The following is a 19011-nucleotide window of genomic DNA, read 5'->3' as shown; positions in this document are numbered from 1 at the left end:
TTTAGTTTCGCGCCTACAGCCCCCCATAATACATATGAGCTTGTAAGTGATTTAAAGATGTTCTTTAGGAAAATAAGGCTACATAGGTTCTTTGAAGACAAACAATATGTACAATTACCAAATATCTCGGGCTTTAAACCTAAATAGACGTTTACCCCGAATTTGGGACAGGTAGATAAAAATGTGGAAATATTTGAAAGGGTTGTGGAAATGGAGATTAAAAACATGAGTAATACTATGCTTAAATATAACAACCATAATCTATTAGTCAACAAGAAAAAAGCATTAAAATCATTACAGGAGTGTGATGACATCACTATCAAACCCGCCGATAAAGGCGGGGGAGTTGTTATTTTTGACTCCATTGATTATGAAAAAAGAATGAGGAATCTTCTTGATGTGAGGGAGCATTATCGACCTATTCGCCTCACTGCCATAGAAGAACTCAAGAGAGAAGTGGCTTCCCTTCTTAAACAGGGACGCGATGAGGGGTGGATTTGTAAAAACGAATACAAATACTTACTGAATATGCACCCAATAACACCAGCCATATATGGCCTACCGAAAATTCACAAGAACATCAATAATCCTCCAAAGAGGCCCATTGTCAGTAGTATAGGCTCAATATTAGAACCTTTGAGCAGATACGCTGACCATTTTTTGAAACCTATAGTACAGAAACAAAGACCCTATATTAAAGACACAGCCCATGCCATTTCTATATTTGAAGGGCGGAGCTTCAATGGGGTGACCCAAATTTTGGTCACCCTCGACATTGAAGCATTATACACAAATATTCCCCAAAATAACACCATTAGGGTAGTCTCAGACATTCTGGAGGACGAAAACCTGGCAAGGGTAAATAAAAACTTCATTGTGTCATGCATTGAAATGGTTCTTAAAAACAACATCTTTTTATTCAAGGAGGATGCATATATCCAGGTCAAAGGGACCAGCATGGGGGCTACCTGTGCTCCCAGCCTGGCATGCCTCTATGTTGGGAACTTTGAGCAGAAACATATCTTTAACGAAATGGCTCCATATTTTGAGAACATTCAGGGGTGGCACCGTTTTATAGATGATATCATTTTTATCTGGAACGGTGCGAGCCATGAGTTAGAATCTTTTCTGGAATGGATTAACTTGGGTGATCCAAACCTCAAATTTACAGCGCATTATAGCAACTCCTATGTGGAATTTTTGGACATAAAAATAAAAAACGTGGATAATGTTTTACAGATGGAGCTTTTTACAAAACCAACTGATAAAAACACTCTACTTACATATGACAGTAACCATCCGCGATCTCAGAAAGATAACATTCCCTTTGGGGAGTTTCTGAGACTACGACGAAATTGCACAACATTGGACGATTTTTATCGTCATGCGGAAGCTCTTACTGACAAACTAAAAGCCAGAGGATACCCAAGAAAACTAATAAAACACTCATTAAAAAGGGCTAGGTTCTACAATAGAGAATGTCTATTAGAGACCAACAAAAATAAAAAAGACATATCGATGGGTAGAATTGTTTTTGTAACACAATTCTCAAATATGAGCAACAAAATAAAGAACATAGTGAATAGAAATTGGCAAATCCTAAACCATGAAGCTAATAACAAATTGGAAAAACCTTTGTTCTCATTTAGGCGAAATAAAACCATCCGTAATTCCCTAGTGAAGACTTACAAACAGACATATGATACCCAAACCACATTGGCAGGAGAGAAAGCAAAGGTTAATTATAAATGCGGTTCTTGTTCAATCTGCACACAGTGCATAGAAACAAAAAGTATTACATACAACAATAAGCAGATATGGGCCAAATCTTTAAACAACTGCCGTAGTAAAAATGTTATTTATCTCCTTATCTGTCCCTGCGTATTAGGATACGTAGGTGAGACAGGTAGGGAACTCCGCATCCGCCTGGTTGAGCACAAGTCCGCAATTAGGAACAAAAAAGAAAAAGCTCCACTTACGGACCATTATGGACAATTGAAACATGACTGCAATCAATTCCAATGGTTCATATTGGAAAAAATTACAATCAATAGGAGAGGAAGGGACCTGAACACTAGAAGGAAACAACGTGAACAGTGGTTCATGTGTTACCTGAATACAGTTGACAGGGGCTTAAACTCCAAGGAAGATTGGATGAGTATCATCACAAGATAAGATACAGGAGGTCTTACTACGGGTTTAATTCAGGCATAGACAGGCATGATAATTATAAATAACACATAGGAAGATCTGGTACGGATTTGTTCAAAGCACAGATAGGCTCGAAAACAATTGATATGGGTTTGGTAAATGATGTGATCCAGCAAGCTTTCGTTAACCTTTAGAAACCTGGGGGATCCGTAATTAATTACCAGGTGACGATGTAATCACATGGGAGCGGGTGGAGTGAGAATCACCAATAATATCAAAGAGGGTGGGATTGTGAAACTTCTGACTTAGAGGCATGATAACAGAAGTGGCCCACAAATAGTATAGAGAGGGAGGGGTTCCCGTCTCTTTAAGACAAACCAGTGGGGTTAATTTTTAAAAAAACGATGTGAGATGTAGCAGTCAGCACATATCATACATAAAAGAAGATAGGTTTAAGTAGAAATGGGACGAAGGAATATATAAATAAATCTTTAGAAATAGAATACTGCCTTAAAAAAACAAATCCTGGAATTAATATATAAAGTTACATATTGACAAATAAATAAATAAAAACTCGTAAGCAAAAGTTGGTAGAAGACCATGTGTTAAATACAACCAATAGTATCGAAGCTTGGATAGGACACCAAATAGGATTGAAAAGATAGAATGAAACACTGCAGTATAAGTGTATCAGCAGGTCAGTAACATGTAAAAAAAGTGAACTTTGGCAGAAACGCGATAGTATTGGCCTAAAAGAGTCACATGATAACGCGGACCTATAGGGAAAGAATTCACTTAGAACAAATAGATGACAGGATTAGAGAATAGTGGAAGCATAACCAAAGAAGTATCCCCGCATTGACGAAACAGCCTGCACGCTATAGGTAAGAGAAATAAGAGGCAGAAATGGGTCGTAAAATATTCCTTTTCTCGCTTAGACTTATCGGGGGAACTGTGGGTTCTATATAGACTTAACGAGTGCTCTATTATACTCAAAAAAAGTCTTTTCTAATCCTTCCATTTCAGGAGAAGGGGCTTTTATTAACACGAAGGACGCTTTATCCGCTTTGGTCCTCAATAAGCTTTTCCCTCGTGCCCTGGGCCATAGATTGAACCGAAGGCGACAATGCGGGCAAAAGAATAAAAGCTAACAGAAAGGTAGGGACCAATTTATTTTTCCCAGGGGAGGCAATCAGTGGAGTGCAGCAAGCGCAATATATACATTGGATATGACCAAAGACACATGTTTTACAGATCACGAAAAAGGGGATAAAACGAGTGGGGACGATTCTATCTTATGAAAGGAAGCAGTGCCTACTGATTTACAACAGGCCGCATCAAATAAAAGAGTAAGAAAGAACTGATTAAGGTGAGAATAATTAGAACATACGAGTTATTTAGATTAAAATCAGAATATTGAGAGCCATGAGGAGCGACAAATAAACATGTAATGGGGCTCCTGAGCCATAGGGGTATAACACATAGAAAGGCCATGGGCACCCAGATATTTTAGGTGGTTATAAATACAAGAGGGAAGCAATGAAGCCCACACCAGACAAATGTGAAATTTAAAATAGGAACGTAGATGAGTGGAAATTAATAAAGTTTATACTGAAAACTGATTTACTCAAAAAAAAAAATCTTTCGAGACAGGAGTAAATCATTGAACATGGAGTGAGAAAACCCCCATCAATGGTCTTGAGAAAGATAGTGGCATAAAAGAAAGCCCATCGAAACGCGTCCACGCATAGGACAAACATAATCCAGAGAAACGGATATCCACCTGTAGAGATAAAGAGCTTAAACATCTCATAAGTGGTCCAATTCCAGTAGTGTTTTTGGATGTGTAATATATGACAGAGTGTAGTGTCTTTTTTATGGTGTGTTTTCTCTGTTATGCGAGTTCATAACGGGGCTGTTTTATTCTATTTTATTTTTTGACCGTTTCATGACTGTGTATGGAATTAAATCTTATCCTATGGTTTGTTCTGTATACTTCCAATTTGGTAATGTCTTTTGATAAAACTCATTGTGTAGATTTCTCAAAGTAGGGATCAGAATAGATTGTGTTTTTAATTATGATGTAAAACATGTTTCATACATAATAAATGTCAATTGCTTTTTAACTTGAGTGTGTGAATATTATAATATTGAGTTACTGAAGATTGTATTTCTGTACATGTATTCAAGGGACTGCTAGTAGATACTTGAAAAAGAGTACCCTATTCCCTTGAGTTTCACAAGGGGTCTCTCTCTATTTTCCCATACTACCCCTGTAGTTAGTCTGGAGCCAGGGCAAGGAAGGCAGGGCAGCTGTGCACTTCAAAAGCATGCATCTAGCAACGTCAAAGGCACAACTGTGTATAAATACTGGACATCAGACAACAACTCCAGTACATATCTGGACCTGTGGATACTTGGCTAAGATGAAGGACTGATTTTGTGCCACTGAAAAGATCTGCCAACATGCTGGGCTGCTGCTCTGAAGGAACTGCTGCCCTACTGTGCTGGCCTAATGCCCTCTTGCCTGGGAAAGGAGAACTGGACCTACAACTTCATCTTGAACCCAGGACACCAGAGTGAATTCAAGGGCTGCCTCCTTATCTGCTTCTCAGAGACATAAAAGGCTGCCCCAACATCATGGACCAAGCTGCAGGGAGTTCCTGACACCCAATTGGTACCCCTACAGTCCTTGACCCTTGGTGTGGCTCAGTGAGCTTAAATAAAGCTTTTGGACTCTTGCACGACCACGAATGGGCCCATTCGCACCAAGACCTTGCCGCTCACACAGCTATTCTACGTGAAGCACCGCCAGCCCGACTCTTCCCACTCCAGCATCGACTGCTCACGTGGGACCGCCAACAAGAGTCTCCAGCCTGCCGATCCATGATTCCCAGCCTGCTCTTCGCACTACAACAACAGCCTCCTACGATGCTCTCCTTTCTCCTTGCAGCTCTCTCCAACGTGAACGGGACTCTTGGTTCTGTCTTGAGAAGGAAAAACTTCAGCAGGACTGATCTGGGGACTGTAGCCGACTTACGCTCCATTGCGGGCGGTCTGAACTTGTGACTTTGACCTGGTGCAGTGCTACCAGATAACCTGAGTTAGCGCTTTGTGCTTTTTTGAGCTATTTCCCCTAAATTCAGATCTCTGGTTCTACTGATTGGATTTTTGATGTTTTAGTCTTGTTTTATTTATTTATTTCTGCTCTATTCTTCTAACATGATGTGGGATACTTTTTGAGTGGTATTTGTACTGTATTGCTGTTTGAAATGTTACACAAATACTTTACATATTGTCTTTAAGTTAAGCCTGGCTGCTCTGTGCCAAGTGATTAGGGTATTGGGCATAGGTTAATTTGGGGTTTGGTTTTGCCTTACCCTGACAAGGATTGTGGTTGCTCCTTGACCAGGACTCACACCCCAATCAACCAGTAACCTAGTTTCTCACAGTGCCCCAGGATTCTTTGTATTTGACTATACGGTTTTTGGACTTTTACTGTGAACGAGTGCCACTACCTGTCACTACCTGTGTCTCACTCACTGTAAATGCACAGTCATTGGAGTAGTGAGAGTGCTAACTGCCAGGGTCTGTTTCTTAAGATAACATTGCTGCTGAGCCTTTAGGATAAGAGGCTCTGGGCTGGTTACACATGAACACATGCACAGACACGTGGCACACGTATTGAGGCTGCGTATGTAAGACTACCCTTGTGGGCAGCCCAGTATATGCAAAAAGGTAGTCTAGTGCTAAAAGGACTCTTCAGGGACTGGTAATGACCTGGGAAGGCCTTATATTTGCACTGGCCCCCTTATGCTCCTTGAAGAACAATTGGGAGAATGGACCTGCTGGTGGTTTCCCTGGACCTTCTGTGAACAGGCCCTTGACTCCACTGACACACAGATACCCTTCAAAAAGCCTGGAGGCTCTGGGGCCAGGGCTGTGTGTCAGAGATGGTGTTTTGCTGGTTGATTGCAAAGGGTCTTGGAAACATGCACCCAGCAGCAGGAGGAGAACAGCTGGAGTCAAGCAGAGGAGAGGTCTGATGCAGGGAGCCCAGAGGAACCCAGCTCCCGGCAGAAAGGCTCCTACAGAGGCCAGTAGACCTGAAGAGAATATTCTTGGTGGTTGTGGCTGGCAACCATTTGCAAAATGGGCATAAATGTGTTAAAATTTGACCAAATGGATAGAGAAGCAACCTGGGAAGTTTGGACCCCTGGAAAACAAAAAAAAGAAAAATTAACCATGTATTGCTTTGCAGCGCTGTCCAAAATTCCCCTGTGGTAGTCCAGAGCTCGGAGCACCCTAATTTGAGTTAATTCCTGTTAAGGAGGAGGGTGTGGGTGGGACCCTCTCCATTAATGCATTAAACTCTAGGGGTCCCCATCTCCCTGAGGAGAGTGCAAACAGAAGGGTCTGGTGACCCCATCCCCCAGGAACAAAAGAATCCAAATGTAGCCAGGTGTATTGCTCACCCTCCATGCCCATCTCTGATGGTGACTAGATGCACCAGACTCCCAGCTCCCTGCCAGCAGCTTGGGCAGGAGAAACTGTATGCCTCTAGCTCATGGGCTAGAAGTCAAGAGGAACAGTCTGCTCCCACCCAACAGGGAATGCTTTTGGCTCCTATGGGCCACCAGATGAAGGGTGCTGTGTAGCGGAGCCAAGGGAGCTTAGAGGCCCATAACAAAAAAATCTGCTGAAGCATGTGACTGCAAAAGTGATAGAGTGGAACAGCTTTCACCATCATTTGATTTTCACGGCCTTCAGAATGGAGCATCGCATAATGCCCTGCAGGGGGCTTATTTGCATGCTGTCTCTTTCTGTGGTGCCCCAAGATGCGCAGGGGAACCACCAACATTTGTAAAGAGAGTTGTCAGGGGCCTAAGGGAGTGCAGCAGCTCCCTGTAAGTGCCCCTAAACCTCCTGGGGCCTTAAAACAATGACCCCAGATGTGGCCTGTTTTTAATTTAAACCACCTTAGAGCTGGAGCTTATGCTTTGGGGTGTTTGAGTGTGGGGACACTCTGTGGTTGGTATTACAATAAAGAAAGATTCTGAGACACATGTTTTGGATTACAATGCATTATATAAAATAGCGATATTGACAATAAAATGTTTATCATTATAATTAATGCTTTCAATTGAACTGTGGCAATTGGTGGTAATATTATTGCAATGTTACATTCTATTATGTGGTTGCTTTTATTGATGTGGTGATACCCTGGTGACACCCTGCAAAGCTAGTAGATCTTCTATATTGATAATTAGACCCCCTTACATCATGATTTTGCATCTGCTTTAGGTGGGGGATGGGAGTATTGTAATTATAGTGTTCAGGACTCACTAGCATTGTAGTGTGATATGAGGGTGTCACCAAAGATACTTTCATCTATTCCAGGCGTGAGAGAGGCATTAATTTTTTAAGTGATGATAGAGGTAACACAAGAGTGAAAGGTTTGAGAGGTGATCCAAGTAGTTTGCTGGTTATTATAAGTCTTTGGCATTCTTCATGAGATATACTGGTGAATTGAGAAAGGCTTTGCCCTTCATCTATAGAATAGTTACACGTTTCATCCCCTATTCCACAGGTAATAGTGTCAGGATGCAGGTTCTCTTATTTTCCTAATTTTGTTATGGAAGTAGTTAGATAACACACTTTACTATCTCTTGAGTAGGAATGAGACTACTGCTAGACACTGCCACACTGTAATGTGAGTCAACATTTTAAATAATTTCTGAGAGTTATGTTTGGCATGCAAGATCTTCTGGGGATAGTAACTTTTCATTGATTTTGTCAGAACTATTAAAATACCGTTGGGTTCCTCAGGAGCAGTACCCTCAGGAAGCCCACCTTCCATCAGCCTTGTCTCTGGCTTAATTGCACAGAATATCAAAGTGGCTAAATGGATAAAGGGATTTGGGGAGGGCACTACGGGGAGGGAGACCTGGAACGAGACGTTGTATTCTAATAGTTTTTCTGTTGAATGTCGTGGGTACAAGTCTATACTTTGCATAAATTACTTAGTCAAATACACAGTTAACATATCTGTAAAGGAAAAACAGTTTACATCTGGAACAGTTGTTATTAATGCCTTTGTTTCCTTCAATCTTAGTTTGATCTCCAACTTCTATTAAGAGAATTGGTATCTGTTCCTATGTTTACAAAAAATATATAATAATATGTACTCTGATAAGTATCTTGTGCCATCAATGATTCATACATTTTCAGAAAAACTATGCACTAAAGCAAGAGGAATATTCTTAACGTGTTATTGGAAATAGTCTTTGGCTTGTGTTTAAGAAATAACAAGTCTTTTGCTTTAAACAAATGTCTGTTCACAAAGATGCGCAAATGCCAATAAATGCCTTTTATTGTTATCAACGTCTTTCCGACATATTACTCTTATGCCAACAAGAACAAGAGTCTTTGACCATTACACACAATGTCTCTTTTAAACTGAGATTCTGATATGCCACTAAGCGCGGTTACGCATCACAGCGCTAATGCCAACAAGAGTCTTTCACTGCGCTAATGCCAACAAACGTCTTTCATCAAGCGTGTATGTTTTATTGCCTTAATTATTTTGTTATCTCTTGCGACCTTTAAAATGCCCAGGGGCCGCTCCACTAGGGAATTCCAAGCTTCTATGTTACTTGCAATAGAGCGACGAAGCGGAATATGCAAATGTCCAAAAGATCGCTCTTACTTGTGCCATCAAAGGAAAGTAGCAAAAGAATCAGCGCTTCGGTGCTTTCACATTGAATCCTAAAATAAACATGAAACGATCCTACCTGCTTTCACCAAAGCAGAGGAACAAGGACCTGCAAGGCATCGCCTGAACCTGCAAAGGCGTCTTCTGAGTCTTCACAGGACAACCGGAGATCAGCTGCTGCTCGCGCTCCGTGTTCTCAATAACCCGCAATCAGAACGGGGCGCGTTCAGTATTTAAAGGGCTCAGAAAGCTTCCAGATGTCAGCTCATAGGGAAAAAAGTCTTGGCATGCGAAGGGATAATAACCTTGGCATCGTGTAGGCTAATAGTCTGCAATAAGCATTGGCTAGAACAAGGTCAAACATAAAAGAATACAATAAAGGAACATATAAGAAGCTTTTTAAATAATCTGAATACTGTTTGCTGTTTGTTTTACTTTATGAATAAAGCACTATTGTGACGTAAGGGAGTTGAGGCCTTTGAAACTAGTGGAGTCATTCCTTATTTTTAGCCCAAATACTAAAGTCCCTAAGGAATCTGGAAATGTGATTCTAAATGTGATTGATTATCTATTTAATCCATGTGAATTAGTCGCTGCCAATTTGTTGGGGCAATAGGTTCAAATTCAACCATGAAACAGGTAGAGATTGGTTCCAACATTAAATACCAAGGGGCCAGATGTACACAGATGTTGTGGAAAGAACTGATTGCAATTTGTAACCAGTATTTTTGAAACCTCTAAATTATTTTGAATATCAATCTATATATTAATATGTTGGGTCACAAAATAAGGATTCGAAGTGAGTCACAATCCAATTTACCGCATTATTAGGTAGGTCACAACTTGCAACTTACTCTAATTATTGGCCAGCACAGGGATGACAAAATGTATGTATGACAACACATCAACTACAAAAATATTTGGACATAAATAGCGCATCACTAAATCCTCAACAAAACAAATGTTGACTTTACATATTTTGCAAGTATTCTACCAAAACATTGAAAAATAATATTGTGTAACAGCATATCATCAAAAAAGTTAAGTATATCACATACACATATATGCATAGCGTTCTGTGTAATTTATTTAAAATATTAAGCTATAAAATAATAATACAATTAAAAGTAAAAAATGAAAATTAATAATGTAAACTAAAAAACATATAGTTTAAAAATATCAAAATACTATTTAAACATTTTAAAAAACATGCATTAACATAATTAACTACAATTTAAATATTACAATTAACAAACATCTATAACAAAACATACAGCGACCAAAAATAATACAAACCCAACAAAAGTACAATTTAAATAAAAACTACATTTTGTAATAAGTAATCAAAAACTGAAATAACAAATGAACAAAGTATGCAACAAAATCCAAAATAAACAACAGTAGAGAAAGTGTTGGACTTTGAAAGAATCAAATTTAATATTCTAACTCCAACGTAAACAATAGCAGAGAAAGTTGAGCTTTAGAAGGGTTAGATTTACTATCCCCACTCCAATCTAAGCGTAAGTAGGGAAGGTCTAGGACTTTGAAGCAATTAGATTTTCTATTCCCACTCCAATCTAAACAACAGTATGGAAAGTGTTGGACTTTGGTGGATCAGATTTACTATTCCTACTCCAACGTAAGTAAAAGCAGGGAAAGAGTTTGACTTTGGAGGGGTTAGCTATAACATTTCGACTCAAATCTGAGCAACAGTAGGGAAAATGTTAGGCTTTGGAGGGGTTGTATTTAATATTCCTACTACAATGTAAGCAAAAACAGGGAAAGTGTTGGGCTACGGAGGGGTTACTTTTACATTTCCCACTCCAGCCTAAGCGACAAAAGGAAAAGTGTTGGACCCTGGAGGGGTTAGATTTACTGTTCCCACCCTAGTCTAAGCTATAGTAGGGATATAAAAAATATATATGCGGTATAGACAAAGAAAATTACATTTAATGGAAAGCCCAAATCTAATATTATAAAATATTTAAAATAATAAATGAATTTAACAATAGTTCCAATTAATATGCTTCCATCCCTCCTAACCCGAATAAACAATACACAAATACAAAAGTTGAAACACTGTATAAATGAAACATTATTAACATTACATTACTTATTAAACAAAATTAATATTAATTGGAAACTTTTTCAAAATGTTATAATTAAATAAACTGATCACTTAATTAATTAAACAACAAAAATAATTAAAACACGCTAGAGCAACAATAAACAAAGACCGCAGCAATGTGGTAGGCAAACACATAGAATCACATCACGAAGGTGACTAGAAGCAATTAAAATTCTTAGCTATTGAAACTGTCAATCACCTAGAAAGAGGCGGCGATCGAGAAAGGAATTAACACAGAAAGAATCTCGCCATATCCTTGAGTTAAGGTCTTTCGCTCCACATGGTCTGAATCAAAGTGAAGAACTTTATGTACACTTATGAAAGCACATTCAATAATGACTTGGTTTCACTTCCTACTATTTAAAATTCCCCTCCAAAAAACTTTTAATCTAGTTGTTTAATGTTTTGTTAATTCACTTTTTTACCTGGTTCCAGGGCTATGTTATTTTATTTTTCACTAAGATAATATTTGAACACATCAAGCTTACAAATATATGAGAATAATCTGTTCCAAATAGGAATAGCCATATAATAATGATTATAAATACATGGAGGTCAGATTGGGCTATTCGCAATGATGAAGTCTCCACTGGAGGAGTAACATTAAGATACAGTATATGGATGATTTCGAAAAACTAAACCCACTAGAAGGTCTGATTGGACATTGTGTATAAGTATAAAAGCCGCTTTTTGATTTCTAATATATAAAACGATGAATGGTTATAAAATTGTCAAAAAGTGTCGAGAACAAAAGTTTGATTAGAGATTAGGTTCTAAATGAATGAATTTTCTTATGGATATGAATATAATTTTATTTGAATTTAATTTCATTTTTTAGCACATATTTTGTTACTTATTTTTTCAAAACTACAACTCCCATAACGCCTAGCAATGTTCTACAGGAAATGATGTAATGCATAAAAGTGTAGATATTGGTTGCAATGCACATACGAGCATTACCGTGATCAAGGTCTCAGTGAGACCGAAACGCGTTGGTTTCTGATGTTTCTATGAAATTATTTGGTTTGAATTGAAAGTAAAAACTTGAATTGAACCGCCCCTAACTGTGACCCATTTCTTCTTTTTTCCTGATGGAGAGGAGTGTTTGAAAAAAAAAAATATATATATATATATATATATTACCTACTGGCGGTCGCCAGTAGGTAGTTATAGTTAGGACCCTGTTTCCATAGGAAAACCGCAACATTCTATTTGGAATAACTTTGGCGCCGGTCGACGAATCCTCGCGAAATTTTCAAAACTAATGGGGCGCTACGCTCCGCTCCTACCCTGAAAGTCTCGGGGGGATTCGTCAAGCAGGGGCTGAGAAAAAAGGGGGGTCCCAAAACGCGTTTTTCCCATGCATTTTTCCATAGGACCTTTAGACACAGCTACAGCCCGAACGGCTGAACAGAGTTACTTGAAATTTGGCAGAGAGGTAGTCTACAGGTCAAGGAAGTGCCTTTTGTAGGTCTGGTGTAAATCTGTTCAGTAGTTCCTGAGAAAATAGCATTTAAATCAATATATATATCTGTGGCAGCTTACGGTGCGCTTACCGTGCGCTTACGGTAAGCTTACCGTACGCGTACGGTGCCGTGCGCGATTCTGATTGGCTGTTAGATCTTAGTAAACATTCGAATCGGCCGAAACCAGGAAGCGGCGGCCGCCATTTTCTCTCTCGCACTCTGAGGGGGGGAGGAAAAACAAAGGGTGAAAACATGTAAAGGGGCAGGTTAGACAGCTCCCAACCACCTTGCCTTGATTAACGTGTCACAAAAGAACCCCCAAGGCAAAAAATACAATTTAATTTTTTTTCGAAAAAACGCCGATTACGCTTACCGTACGCGTACGGTAAAAATTAATTATAAAAAAATTTGTATCTACACATTCCCACCCCCGTGTGCAAAAGGGGCCCGCCGGGCACCTATTGTGCATAGCATATATTCAATTTGAACATTCAATAGATTACCTTTTATTTTGAAGTGCATAATATGTCCTCCGTGAGCGGACGGTGCGCGAAGCGCATCGTGCGTACATTGCCCATCCAGCGTAACGTGGGCACGCAGTGCGCGTAGCGCACCGCGTGCCCACCGTGCGTGCACGGCACTAACTGCGTAAAGTGGGCGCACGGTGCGCGAAGCGCACCGTGCGCGCACGGAACGAACTGCGTTAAGTGGGCGCGCACGCCACGAACGGCGTAAAGTAACTTAGCATTTTAAAAAACGTACAAATTCACTGAAAAAACCATAGGTTTCACACACGTTGTAGTTAGGAATTAGCATTTAAAAAACCTTGCAAATTCACTGAAAAAACCATAGGTTTCACACATGTTATAGTTAGCTGGAGATTTTACTCATAAAAAAACCAATGAAATTCCCCCGTTATAGTTAGTGCAGGCAACTATAACTCACGCGACCGCAATCCTCTGCTGATGACATATGTGTCTTTATGAAAAAAAAATATTTGTAATATATGTATAGCTAAAATTTAATGGAAGAAGACATGGGCAAATAAGTGTCTAAATACAGTATTAGCATCAGCAGAGGATTGCGGTCGCGTGAGTTATAGTTGCCTGCACTAACTATAACGGGGCAATTTCATTGGTTTTTTATGAGTAAAATCTCCAGCTAACTATAACATGTGTGAAACCTATGGTTTTTTCAGTGAATATATATACACACTTCAAATTTCTACATCGACTATACCGCACACCCACACAATTATTATGGATGGTGTTCTCCCCGACTCTCACTGCTAGCGCTGCCATACACTTCATGCACCTTGCATGTCAGTGCCCTGAGGTTGCTATGTTTTGGACCAAAGTTTTCCATATATTAGAGGTAAAGTTAGTAAAATTAGGAATCCTAACTTTACTACTACGAAATGCCTTTTGTGAATACCAAAAGTCGTAAAGTTAGGATTTTGTCTCAGATTGCTTTTGTGAATCGGGCCCATACTTTTCAGCCCACTACACACTGACCATGTTTCGAACATGTAACATCCTGTATGGCTTATCATATTAGATTGTACAGTAGGGTGCCGATCACGATCCGGTAAAAACCGGGTACGAACCGTCGGTCGGAGCGTTTTCCCCGTCCGACTCGTACCCGGTCGTAAAACTGTACAAACATGGAATTACGATTCGCACGGAAACACCATTTCCGTACGAATCGTAAAAAACACCGACCGACGAAAATATACATACGAATGTGATCCGGGAATGCTGCGACGTGACGTCGGGACGCTTTCAAGCAGCGTCTCACGACCCAGGAATTACGATTCGAACCGACAGCAGTCCGGACGGCAATATTTTCACGGCACCCAAAAAGTGCCGCAAAAGCGAAGTACGGCGCGAATCGACCAGAGTAGGTGGCCCGGTACGCACCGTACCCCCCCCCCGCCCCCGTAGGTACGCGCCGTCCCCCCCCAGCCCCCGTAGGTACGTGCCGTCCCCCCCCAGCCCCCGTAGGTACGCGCCGTCCCCCCCCAGCCCCCGTAGGTACGCGCCGTCCCCCCCCCAGCCCCCGTAGGTACGCGCTGAACCCCCCTGTATGTACACCCGTGTACGTGTCGAACCCCCCGTGTACGTTCGAGTCGAACCCCCCCGTGTACGTTCGAGTCGTACCCCCACCCGTGTATGTACGGTGCGTACCCCCCCGTGTACGTTCGAGTCGTACCCCCCCCGTGTATGTACGGTGCGTACCCCCGTGTACGTTCGAGTCGTACCCCCACCCGTGTATGTACGGTGCGTACCCCCCGTGTACGTTCGAGTCGTACCCCCACCCGTGTATGTACGGTGCGTACCCCCACCCGTGTATGTACGGTGCGTACCCCCCTGTGTACGTTCGAGTCAAACCCCCGTGTACGTTCGAGTCGTACCCCCACCCGTATATGTACGGTGCGTACCCCCACCCGTGTATGTACGGTGCGTACCCCCCCGTGTATGTACGGTGCGTACCCCCCGTGTACGTTCGAGTCGAACCCCCCCGTGTACGTTCGAGTCGAACCCCCCCGTGTACGTTCGAGTCGTACCCCCACCCGTGTATGTACGGTGCGTACCCCCCCGTGTACGTTCGAGTCGTACCCCCACCCGTGTATGTACGGTGCGTACCCCCACCCGTGTATGTACGGTGCGTACCCCCCCGTGTATGTACGGTGCGTACCCCCCCGTGTACGTTCGAGTCGAACCCCCCGTGTACGTTCGAGTCGTACCCCCACCCGTGTATGTACGGTGCGTACCCCCACCCGTGTATGTACGGTGCGTACCCCCCCGTGTATGTACGGTGCGTACCCCCCCGTGTACGTTCGAGTCGAACCCCCCCGTGTACGTTCGAGTCGTACCCCCACCCGTGTATGTACGGTGCGTACCCCCCTGTGTACGTTCGAGTTGTACCCCCACCCGTGTATGTACGGTGCGTACCCCCACCCGTGTATGTACGGTGCGTACCCCCCCGTGTATGTACGGTGCGTACCCCCCCGTGTACGTTCGAGTCGAACCCCCCGTGTACGTTCGAGTCGTACCCCCACCCGTGTATGTACGGTGCGTACCCCCACCCGTGTATGTACGGTGCGTACCCCCCGTGTATGTACGGTGCGTACCCCCCGTGTACGTTCGAGTCGAACCCCCCCGTGTACGTTCGAGTCGAACCCCCCCGTGTACGTTCGAGTCGTACCCCCACCCGTGTATGTACGGTGCGTACCCCCCCGTGTATGTACGGTGCGTACCCCCCCGTGTACGTTCGAGTCGAACCCCCCGTGTACGTTCGAGTCATACCCCCACCCGTGTATGTACGGTGCGTACCCCCACCCGTGTATGTACGGTGCGTACCCCCCCGTGTATGTACGGTGCATACCCCCCCCGTGTACGTTCGAGTCGAACCCCCCCGTGTACGTTCGAGTCGTACCCCCACCCGGGGGGGTTCGACACGTACACGGGTGTACATACAGGGGGGTTCAGCACGTACCTACGGGGGCTGGGGGGGGTCGGCGCGTACCTACGGGGGCTGGGGGGGGTCGGCGCGTACCTACAGGGGCTGGGGGCGCGTATGCGGGCACGTCTCCATGGTTGCTATGGGAGTTCGGTGCGGACGGTGATTTTTCCATCCGGTTGTAACCTCGGACGCACGGGATGGATCGTGATTCCTCGGTCGGACTTCACCTTTCACGTTTGTACGGTAAATCGTCCGAGGACGTGTCGGACACATTTTCCGACCCAAGGACGTGTGGGGAATGATTCCCAATGCGGTTCGTATGGACTTTTTACCATGCGAATCGTGATTGCCAGTTCGTACGGCACTTGTACGATTCGTACGGTAAAAAGACCGGATACGAGTCGCACGGGGATATTTTTTACCGGATCGTGATCGGCACCTAAGTGCCTATAATGCAACTCTATACAAAATGCATGGTTTTTGTTGATAATTGCTATATTGATTGTTTATGCACAGCCAACTGATAATACATAAAAATAAAACCTTTAAATAGGTTGGCAAGAAAAATACCAATGCATTTCTTAGAAGTCGAAATTTAAATTGCGACTACTTTTACCAAATTCATTTTAGTATACCCCAATTAGGAAATTGCAAATTGGCAATCGTTATTAGTCACAATTTGTGACTTCTTTTTGGAATCTTTGTACATGCGTCACCAGGATATCAGATATTCGCAGTTGGACACTCAGGGCAGAGGAACACAACTGACACCTTCCTTATCTGTTTTCCTAAAGAAGCAAAAAAATAGGTCCACACACAACAAATGCAATTGTAGAAACTAGCTTTGTAATAACACAGCCTACCAAAGATGAATAAACGTACCTCCGCTTCAGTTTCTAAAGTCGGTTCTTCACTTTTTAGAGGTCGGAAAAGATTGTGAGGTACAACGGATGGGTCTCCAGTTTGATATGAAGCTTCAGCCTTTGACTTGAAAGAAAAAATTGGTTAGTACTTACCATGCACAAAAAGTTAATGTATCCATTAAAGCAAAATATGGAAGTCATACCTTAACAGGCTTAACATCTTTCAGTTTTCCTCTCACTTTCTCTCTCACTGCCTTAGTTTTGTTTTGGCTTTCAAATGCAGATCCATCTAAAAACATCACAACAAAAAGATATACAACATGCATGAGGCTTGGAGAGGTAATTAAGAAATATTACCACTACTCTTATCTCCAGGGTAAATGTAAATTTTCAGAGGTCAGAGAAATGATTTCCTAAGCCAACACAGTCCGGAATTCAACTTAGCCAGAAGCCAGAACAGTCTCACTTTACCTAACCCAACACATTCTCTACAGCTGTATTTCCAGTTAATATGGACTTCACGATGGAGGCAGTTGTGTTTCCCTGATGTCATCTGAATTGAGTGGGAAACATAATACCCGCATAATCTTTCCAAGTAGCGGGGTAAGGAGATGAGGAGTGTCTCTGCTTCCAGCACTGTACAGCAGTGGGACAGTTTCCACTTCATCACAGAGCCCTTTTCTTCCCCCCAATTTATTTTCTTTTTAAACAGGCCCAACTTCATGATTCTAAAACTGGCAGACTTTACATGTAAAGTTACAAAGTTGTGATGTCCTGGACGTCACAACTTCACCCACCTCCAAATATCAATAAGTACTACTCACAACATTTTCATCAAAGGAAGAGTCTCTAGGAAAGGAAACACACTCATTCAAAATGGCTACTAGAGAAAATTTCACATTCTCAAAAAAAGCCATATGGACTTAATCCTTATAGAGAATAATTAACAGGTAAACATAATGTGAGCCTATGCAGTCATTGAGGGGCTCTGGTGACATCTTAAACCATGAGGTCAAAGGCCAACTGGTTTATAAATGTCACTGGAACACCAAGATGGCAATATAGGGCCATATTACACGTTACTTGCTTTGTACTTTCCATGAGTTTGTAACTGATTTTAGTATTCTTCCCAAAGATGTAGAGCTCTGGTTCTTAACTTTTTGACTTCTGTGAACACCCACTTAATCATTATTGGAAACCAGGGACACCCACTGAAACATTATTGGAATTCAGGGACCACAACTGGGGTCTTTAGCTGGAGACCTCAATTTCGTTGATTTGAACCGCAAATCAAAACACAAAAATACAGAGAAAAGCATTCATCAAACAAATATATAAATGCCTAAATATATTATTCAAGTTACAAATATTTTAAAAATTCAACATTCTAACGGAAAGGTTGGAGCTTTGCTAAAAATAAAACTTAAAAAAAAAAACTATTTAAAAAAAAGAAACTGTATACAGTTTTCCGAAGCAGATTGCTGAAGTCTTCGTTGCCTGGGTGTTAAGAATGAGGGATTTGTCTAGCCAGACTCCCAAGCTCTTGATGTCCTCCTTCGGGGAAGGAGGTGGACCCAAACTGGAAGGCCATAGCTGGGTGATGGTGGTGGAGGAAGGGGGGCCGAGGAGCATGATCTCGGTTTTGTCCCCATTCAGTTTTAAGGAAGATGCCGTCATCCAGCTTTTTATGTCTTCCATGCAGGATGCCATGTTGGCTTGCGGGAGCTTGCTGTTCTTCTGTGCCAGGGAGACCACGAGCTGGGTATCGTCCGCATATGATATGATTTTGATACCATATTGACGAATTATCCCAGCCAGCGGTCTCATGTACACATTGAACAGCATGGGGCTTAGGGAGGAGCCCTTGGGCACCCCGCAGCTCAGAGGTTTGCTGGTGGAGCATGAGTCACCATCGAAGACCTGGAAAGTTCTTCCGCTCAAGAAGGATCTCAACCATGCAAGAGCATTTCCAGAGACTCCGATATCGAATAGTCGATGTAATAGAGTTTTGTGGCACACCGTGTCAAACGCGGCGCTGAGGTCGAGGAGGACCACTGCCACTGATCCCCGTTGATCTAGGATCTTTCTTGATTCTTCCACCACGGCTAGGAGAGCTGTTTCCGTGCCATGTTTTGGGCGGAATCCTGTTTGGGTGACGTCCAGTAGGAGGTTTTCTTCGAGGTGTTTTGTTAGGTGGAGATTAACATGTTTCTCCAGTATTTT

The 19011-nt window shown here is 42.3% G+C and overlaps 1 protein-coding gene across 1 annotated transcript in view; it reads right to left on the bottom strand.

The window, feature by feature from the left end:
• The window catches only part of CC2D2B (coiled-coil and C2 domain containing 2B), a 1427481-nt gene that overhangs the window by 1357150 nt on the left and 51320 nt on the right, over positions 1-19011 (bottom strand). The window contains 2 exon segments of the mRNA XM_085622020.1: positions 16808-16912; positions 16992-17077. Of these exon segments, the coding sequence (XP_085478146.1) occupies positions 16808-16912; positions 16992-17077 (191 nt within the window).

The sequence above is a fragment of the Triturus cristatus genome, chromosome 1_2 (genome assembly GCF_964204655.1).
Source record: "Triturus cristatus chromosome 1_2, aTriCri1.1, whole genome shotgun sequence".
NCBI lineage: Eukaryota > Metazoa > Chordata > Amphibia > Caudata > Salamandridae > Triturus > Triturus cristatus.
Note: the sequence above shows the minus strand (reverse complement) of the source record. Positions and strands in the feature narration are given on the sequence as shown.